The sequence below is a fragment of the Nanorana parkeri genome, unplaced genomic scaffold, assembly GCF_000935625.1.
Source record: "Nanorana parkeri isolate BGI_ZX_2015 unplaced genomic scaffold, ASM93562v1 scaffold1242, whole genome shotgun sequence".
Lineage (NCBI taxonomy): Eukaryota > Metazoa > Chordata > Amphibia > Anura > Dicroglossidae > Nanorana > Nanorana parkeri.
Window position 1 is genome coordinate 273,053 of NW_017307510.1, and position 8,877 is coordinate 281,929.

The window sequence follows — 8,877 nt, forward strand, 5'->3', positions numbered from 1 at the left end:
CATCAGCAGCACCCACTGTCCTCCCAGCACTCTGTTTGCCTGATGAAGGAAGCACTGTTGTTCCGAAACGTCGCTGTATGATGTGATAGCAATCGAGTCAATAAACCGTTTTTTGACTTGAAATTCTATTGGAGTGCGAGTGACTTTATACATACTCTTATCTTGGATTGCAGAGGCACCTGCAGTCACTTTAACACCCACCCGACTCTAAGGGTATTATTCGGTCAGAGAGTGCGATGGGTACACTGGATTTTGGATTTTGCACAAAGAAACAGACACAGCAAGGCAAGACGCTCTCCTGACCCCCCTTCCTCCTTCCACCTTTCCCCTTCCTCCTTTTTCCAATCTAGTAGATGGAGTGCTGCTGAACACTATTCTCTTCCTTCTTATCTTGTACTCAGTCGGAAGTTCAGGGAAGCTGAGCTGAAAGAGTTGGAACTTTTTGGAAATATGATGACTGTAAATGCTTGGTCAAAAACTTTAAAGACATACTTTGCTGAGCGATGTATATTTGCTTGATCTGGATTTTATGTTGAATAAAAGTTTGAGATTTTAATATTACTTTAACTTATGACTATGATTCACTTAATGGATGAAGTCAACATCACCTCCATTTTATTATGATTTCGGTAACAGTCTTCCCTCTCTTTCAATTTCAGATGCCATCTGGTTTTTCGCCAACGACCAGCTCTACGTAATGGGCCCCAACGGCACTGCTGGGATTTTCGCCACATTCCCAACAGATCATCTGACCCTCATGAATGGTTTTTTTGACCAGGTGAGTGCGTCCAATGTTTCCAGGACGACAATCCCATTCACCGTTAGGATTCCGTTCATTCAGATAAGAAACAAGAACGTTTTCTATCCCGTTCCTTTAGATTTTCTCTCTCATCATGGTAGAAAACAACAATCAATTAGACACCACTAGCTAATCCTTCCTGATTCTTTGGCTAGCTTCGGCCGCCGGAGCCCTTCGGTTCAGTAGATCCGAAAGGGCTGCTGTACGGGCTATTCAATATAACCCGTACAGCTCACGAAGTTGGCCGAGCAGCTCAGTCGAGCCGAAGGCATATGCTTTGGCTTGACTGAGCCGAGGTGAAACCCGAAGCGGGCCGAACTGCCGGCTGAAAGCCTCGCCACTGACAGCTGGGCGGAGCCAGCCGTGACCTCACGGCTGGCTCCGGCCAGTTGCAATGACAGATCAGGTTACCTGGGGACGCTGAACTGTCATTACACAATGACAACTTGGTGGAGCCAGCCGTGATCTGGCCGGAGCCAGCCGTGAGATCACAGCCGGCTACGCCAAGTTGTTATTCATTGGCCGGGACTTGCTCGAAGACTCTAGCAGGTCCCGGGCCAATAGGAAACAGTTGGGCGGTGCTAGCTGTCACTGCTACCTCCGCCCAATTGTTTATTTCTTTTTAAAACATTTTTTTTCTTTTTCAATGATCTTTATTTTTATTTTTTTTATAATCTTTTTTTTTGTCTTTTTTTTGTGTGGAAATCTTTATTTATTTTTAACATTGATTATTTATTTTCATTTGGATACAGTTTTTTTTTCTACGTAAAAAAAAAAACTTTTTTCATTGTTTTACTATTCTGCTCGGTACCATGGAGGTACCGAGCAGAATAGCCGAGCCAAATGCTAGTCACTCACTGCTGTTCGGCCCCTACGAGAATAGGCCGAACGGCAGCGAGAAGCCTGCCAAAGGTTCGGCTCACTTCGAGTCGGTTATTCACTCAGCTGCCTTCGACAGGTTTGTGGATAACCCTCTAAATGTTCCAAAAACAGTGGCCTAGCCCAGTACGTAAAGAATAGAAGCGGGTCGGCACTTGTTTAAAGTTTACTTAAAGGAGAACTATGACATGAGTGATTTCCACTCACCTCATAGTTCTAGCCGACCTGTGACAATGAGACTGTCACAGGTCGGCTCAGTAGATCGGGAGGTGAGCGAACACATACCGGCTGGATTCCCCCCTCCCCGCTCCGATCCGCCAGCGCTGACTGTCGGAACGGACGGGGGAGGGGGCGGGTAAAGCTGAGCAGAGATAGGCAGAGCCAGCTGTCACTCACGCAGCTGGGCGGATCTCGACATCGATGTAGGCATCCGCTCCGGCTGCGGCTTCTCAGTATACCGCGAGCTGTAGCTTGCGGTATACTGAGCTTAGGGTAACGGGAGGACGCTAGTTTGTGTCCTCCCGTTAACCTAAGGAGAACTATGGGGAAAAACACTGACCCCATAGTTCTCCTTTAAATCCGTGTAAAGTTTACAGCTGATCTGAAGGGGATTTTGTTCATCAAAACTGGACGTTTCATTTGTAATAAATACAATTAATTAAAAAAATCTATTTTCTGGGTAAAATAACACACAAAAGCAGCACAACTGGTTGCATCATAGCTAAAGTGGGAACAGATTGGACCGGAGGCCATGTCCTCATGAAACAAATATTGATTAATTATAAAATAATATGGAAAAGATACTCACTGCAGTAGCGTATAAGATCCATCTGAGTCCCATGGGGATTTCCCTATCTGTGACGGGAGCTGCCTATCCTATGTAAGGTCTGGTCACCTATGGTGGTCCGTTGTGGTTGTTTGGTGTCTCTAGTTGTTACTAGAGCTGAGGAACCTAGTTTTGGAATAGCTACAGTGCGGTGCTGTGAACATCTCTATACTTATAGGGCAAATCCAAATTACTACATTGAGAAGTATTCAGGATCTCCTTTGGAAACATAGAATGTACATAATATTTGGCTCCAATTCGATTATTAGGAGTCTTTCCTAACCTAGTTCTTTTCGATCCAAATGCAAAGACTTCATGGCTGGCAGACTGTTCCATAACCCGTCATGAGGTGTCTCTTTATAGCTGTCGTCAGTAAGCTGCTGCCTTCCTTTACTATGTTATCTGAATGGCCTTCATTGACCTTGACACATGTCTCTGCTACTTAATATCCACCCTCACATGTCTTGAATAGCTGGCCTTGGAGCCAGACCAGATGCTCCCCTTCCTTTTCCCTCTTCAATACGTTCTTTGTTCATGAAAGGGAACTTCCAATAAATTCCACAGTTGTGGTGGAGGCACATTGAATGATATCCACATCATGAGCAACTCATGAGACTCCAGAGGTCACAACCTTTCAGGGAGGACACTACCTGGTGGCAATTAGATGCCACCAAATCTAAATATGCCATACTTTAATCAAATTATGGGCTAACGAAATTAAAAGATCACATCAAAAATGAGAATGAAAACTACATTCTGAAGAGAGATAGACTTTAAATTATAATCCGAACCTCTGTTTTAGGCTTTACAATGGTCTGTGAAAGTGATCTATTTATGGGCAGCACAGTAGCGTAGTGGTTAGCACCTCTGCCTTGGTTCGAATCCCGGCCAGGTCACTGTCTGCAAGAAGTTTGCATGTTCTCCCTGTGCTTGCGTGAGTTTCCCATTGGCTCCTCTCTAAGTTGGCCCTCTGTGTATGCATGTGAGATGGGGACCTTAGATTGTAAGCTCCTTGAGGTCAGGGACTAATGTGCTGTGTAAATTGTCGGCGCTTTATAAATACCTGTAATAATATTTATCATTTTGTATTTCAGTTTATTGGCACAGCTGCTTTGGTGGTCTGTGTCTTGGCCATCGTGGACCCTTACAATAACCCCATCCCCCGTGGTTTGGAGGCCTTCACTGTTGGCTTCGTCGTCCTTGTCATTGGATTGTCCATGGGCTTCAACTCCGGATATGCCGTCAACCCCGCCAGGGACTTCGGACCACGTCTGTTCACAGCTCTGGCTGGATGGGGTTCAGAAGTTTTCTGGTAAGTACAGAACACAGTTTTTATTTAAGTAGTTACTCTTTCACATTTCAAATTCTGTAATGTCTGATGGGTTCCTGAAAGGTTTGCCCTTGATAAGCATTGTCTAGGGGTGTCTGCTGGTTGACATACTTCAAGTTTGTTGTATGTAGTGGATACATGCGTAAGGTCCCCAGCTGCCTTGAGCAAGTCCCATCCTTGTCTATTGCTTCACATTTAAAGGAGAACTATGAGGTGAGTGGTTTTTGTGACGGACCCCCGTACTCAGGATGAGTATGTCCGCCGCTGTCTTCTTCCTTGCTGAGGAGATATCGCAACCTGAAGGTCCTTAGCTCCCAGTTTCCCCAGTCACTAGCCAAGGCTTGAGTGTAGGTGAAACAAACTCTGCTTTATTGAGCAACTGCACAAACTTTTATACAGCAAGTGATGAAATCAGAATATAATCCCATCACATCCCCCTCCCCTCCCAGACAATCGGTCTGCTCAACACCACAGGTGTCCATCTGCTAACGAACTCCAGACAGCCATAGCAGGAGCCTGGCCAGAATGTCATTGTTCTGAGCTCCCTTAGAGTACAATGGGAGATAACGAGGGATGGTGCTGATAGTCTTTCCATAACCAGGTCACACAGCATAACACACTCAAACATAACACCAATACACATTTAACTTATAAACTGATCACCATGTCGTCACAGTTTTCACCCAACCTCATAGTTCGAGCCGACATGTGACAATGAGACTGTCGCATGTCGGCTCTATAGATTGGGAAGTCAGTGAACACATACCGCTTACAGTCCATGTACCCATTGCACTCCTGAACGCACGTCCAACAAAGTATCCTGGGTGCTCAGTAGTCGACGGATGGCCACCGTCAAAGTAATGCAGAAAACGTGTTTTGCCTGATGAAGGGGTTCCTGTGTCGCACTAAGTGTGTTTATTTTGCTTTTGATGTACGTCAATAAATAGACGTAATCGATTTGCTATTGGAGTGCCGATGTCTATTTCTTTTCAGTGAACACATACCGTCGCTCGCTCCTGTCCCTGCAGAGGTCCGTGACTGTCACTCACGGCTCCCTGTAGGGATTCCCCCCTCCCCTCTCCAATCCTTCCAGGGTACTTCAAGAGCCTGCACTGGTCCCGGCTCTCTTCCTCTATCAGCATCACAGGCCTCCTCCATGTTGGAGGCCTCAGGGAAACCTTTCCCTCACACCAGCCCATGCCCACCCCCAGGCCTCAGGCCTAGCCTGGGGGGCAGGCTGAACAGGACCCAGCCCTATACTATGGCTGGTCCAGGCTAGTCTGAGCACATGGCAAATCCCACCAGTATATGTACCCTATCCCAGCATGCACCACTGGCTGAGAGAGGAACTCAGTGATTGGCTGCTGTACTATACATACACTACAGTGACTCTCATTGGCTGTCCCACAATATGACAGAGTCTCACTCCGCCCAGGGGGGTACAGGCAATGCCAGACACATGGAATTAACCAGATAACTGCCACTATAATCCAGCCAGGCTGACTACAGCCCCGGCAATCACTAAATGTCTAGTAGATAGGGGCTACATATGCATCTGCTGAGGTGGTGCACTTAACTTTTAACAGACCAAAAGGGACCAAATAAAAAAGTTCATTGTCAGGGTTTACATTGACCTCTATTTATTTGCTGCTCTGCATGTGGCAAAGTTGGTTCTGTAGATTAGAGTAGGGTCAGGGGTGTCCCGAGGCTGGGTGACACACGGAGCGGCTACCGGGTGTCACCCCGCGCGACGTCACCGCGCATGCGCAGTGACCTTCTTGATACCTGCCCCCGCCATCTCGGTGATGGACGCCGGCAGAGGGGAGGGGACAGTCACCCGGCGGGATAAGGTATGCCGCCAGGTCCCCTCCTCTCTCCTGATACTGTCGGGCGCTCGGTCCATGACTGACTGACTGACAGTCATTTTGATGTCCCCCCTCCAATGGTTAATATGAAATCACCTGCACTCCATGCAGCGTACAGACCTTGAGTAAGAGGTTGGTGCTTGAAGTGACAACACGGATGGCGCCGTGTCAGATAAAGTCCATAATAGAAGGCACCAGCACTCGATGATGTGTGCAAAAAGTAAAGCACTTTTTATTCAATTGTCACATGCGTCAAACAGCCAATGTTTCGGGGCCACGCAGGGTCCCTTCTTCTGGCCCCTCCAATGGTGTCACCCGGGTGCGGGCCGCACCACCCGCACCCCCCTTGTGACGCCACTGAGTAGGGACCACCTTTAGCAGAGACCCCTTGACAAACGTATTTGGCTTTAATGTATGTGAATGATGAAACAGATTTTATTAGGTATCTTATGCTAAGAAACGTATGTTTTTTTTCTAGTACCCATTTACGCAAAGTCCAAGTAGAATGTCTCATCACATGTCTATGTATGTTAAAAGTCATAGAGCATCAAATATTCAGATAACAAACTTATTTTTCTGCTTTAATTTTCCACGTGTCCTGGTTGGAATCTGAATATTATCTGGTTGTTAAAGGGGGTCTTGCATGTAAACATGATACTCTTAAAGTATTCTCTGCATAGGTCACTCAGTGTTGACAAGTAACTAAAATACATAAAACCGACCTCTGTTATGAGCTCGGCTCTGTTTACTCCATGCTGCCGAGTCAGTTCGGCATTCAGAGCATGCCAAATCATTAAAAAAGGCCTGGATCGGGGCAGGGGGAAAAGGTACAACGTGTTTGTCTCGCCCTGAGTCTCATGAGGTTTCAGAGGTTAGTGGAGGCACGAAAACATAAAAGCACATGCTTCCCATGCTCAGCGGAATGTAAAAATAGAATTTGCACAGAGAAAGCAAGGCAAGTGTGGAGAAGAGAGCTAACGACTCTGATATGTAATTATATTTAGTCGAGGTTAAATAGAAATAGCCTCAGGTGGTGGTGGAAGGCAAGTAAACTGTGGTATCTCCTGCATGGCTTTGAGATGGGATGAGAAGGTGGGGTGCTGGAGGCCAGTAATGTTAGGTACTTCGATCTGGTGTAATGGCTCTTTTTGAGGACTTTGGGGTAACAACTCAAGGCACGGAGAAAAGAGAGTCCCAAGGTATTGTTGACCGTCCAGATGAAGTTTATTTACAATCAATGTGTTCTCTGGGTTTCCAATAGGCCACCTTCATCAGGTCTTGAATACAGCATAAGCTCATCTCCAGTCACTGGCTTTACAACCTAATGGCAGGTCCTCCAAACCAGCAACCTTACTCTCAGGGGCGTAACTAGAAATCACAGGGCCCCATAGCAAAATTTTGTATGGGGCCCTGTGATTTCTAGTTACACCCCTTGCAGAGCCCACTTGAGATCCCACACAGCCCACCTGAGGCTGACCCTGCAAAGCCCACCATAGACTCTCTATGGTGGGCTCTGCAGGGTCTCAGGTGGGCTGGTCACACTCCTTACCTGTCCGCCTCCTGGCCGAGCCCGCCTTCTCCTCCGTCACCGGGTCCCGCCTCCTCCTATGCTGTCGACCCTGGGCCTTGCCTCCTCCTCCTCCATTGCCGGGTCCAGCCTCCTCAGCTGCCGCTGCTGGCTCCCACTGACTCAGCAGTGGCTGTGGAGAGGAACGCACCGCTGCACGGATCACTGTCAGTTCCTCTTCACAGCCTCCAATGACAGCCAGCAGCATGAGATGCCATCGCAACCCAGGCAGCCCGCACGGCATCAGGGATGTCCTGGCCCCCCTGTGCCCCGGGCACCATAGCAGCCGCCTGGCGATTGTTACGCCACTGCTTACTCTGTATTCAGGTAACAGAGATGTCACCAGCACACGAAAAAGGTTTAGCAAAAGTCCATTCAATGACAAATTGCCAATCGAATGGCAATTTGTCATTAAGTGGACTTTTGCTAAACCTTTTTGGTGTGCTGGTGACATCTCTCTTATTCCTATGTCATTCACGGTGCCACCCGTGGTCACTACAAGCACCCACCTGTACATACAGGATATCTACTGTTCCGGTAAGGAGTGCAGCAAGATACTTCTTTGTTTACTCTGTATTCAAACCCTGATGAAGGGGATCCCCCAAAACATGTTGGATGATTAGATGAAAAGATTACTATATTAAATAAACATCTGGACTGTCAATAATACATCAGCGCTCTCTTTTCTACATCCAGCTGGCTTTGCAATAGCTGAAGTGCAAAGTGGCTGGAAATGTTTTGACCGGTAGAAGGGTTCTAATATAAGAATGTCAACTGTTGGAATGGAGTTTTACTTTCATGTGGTCAGAATACAAAGTCTCCTTTAAATGTTATATTTTGTCTGCCCTGTCCTTATTTTACTGCACATTCCCTCCAAAGACGTATTTTTCAGAACTTTCTCTTTGCTTTTTATTCCAGGGCTGGAGGTCAGTGGTGGTGGGTCCCCATCGTGTCGCCTTTACTGGGTGCCTTTGCCGGAGTCCTGGTCTACCAGCTGATGCTTGGCTGCCACCTCCAACCTCCACCTGAATCCACCGAACAAGAAAATGTCAAGCTGGCCAACGTCAAACAAAAAGAGAGAATCTAAATAACCGCAGCCAACACGAGACTATTCACTTGGGCTGCGACTGGCCAAGAACAACATGGAGGGTGATCCCCACTCGTTTTAGACCTTAGAAATGTGTTGCGTAATCTTAGTTGCTTGTTCCATGTGTAGACTTGTCTTCTCTCGTTCGTCCTCCTTATCACAATGTAAATAGCAGACCCGTCAACCTTGGTATTGATTCGCTTTTCCAACTCAAGCTCAGTTTTTCCCTTTTTTTTATCTCTTCCGTTTTTTTTATAAAAAAGGAAATCCAGTTCAGGTATTTCGCTTCAACAGAGTATATCATTGTTACATAAGTCAGTATTGTCTTGGGTCTTTCACAATCTTTTTTGACGTTTTCAAGGTCTTTGAAGATATTACTGGAGGTTTAAGTTGGGTAGCCTTTGTAAATCATTATAATGCAGCAGCATAGCTTCAAATCCACCTATTCACTGTCTCAGGCAATATACAAATTAAAGTGGACCTTGCACAAAAATGCAAGGTCCAGTTAGGTTGCACCCCCCCCC

The 8,877-nt window shown here is 46.7% G+C and overlaps 1 protein-coding gene across 1 annotated transcript in view; it reads left to right on the forward strand.

Moving 5' to 3' along the window:
- Positions 1–8,377, forward strand: part of LOC108797211 (aquaporin-3-like) — a 39,129-nt gene extending 30,752 nt beyond the window's left edge. Inside the window, exons 4-6 of the mRNA XM_018568785.1 lie at positions 660–778; positions 3,599–3,816; positions 8,185–8,377. Of these exons, the coding sequence (XP_018424287.1) occupies positions 660–778; positions 3,599–3,816; positions 8,185–8,353 (506 nt within the window). The 3' untranslated portion in view covers positions 8,354–8,377. The remainder of the gene's footprint in view (positions 1–659; positions 779–3,598; positions 3,817–8,184) is intronic.
- Positions 8,378–8,877: the final 500 nt, after the last annotated feature.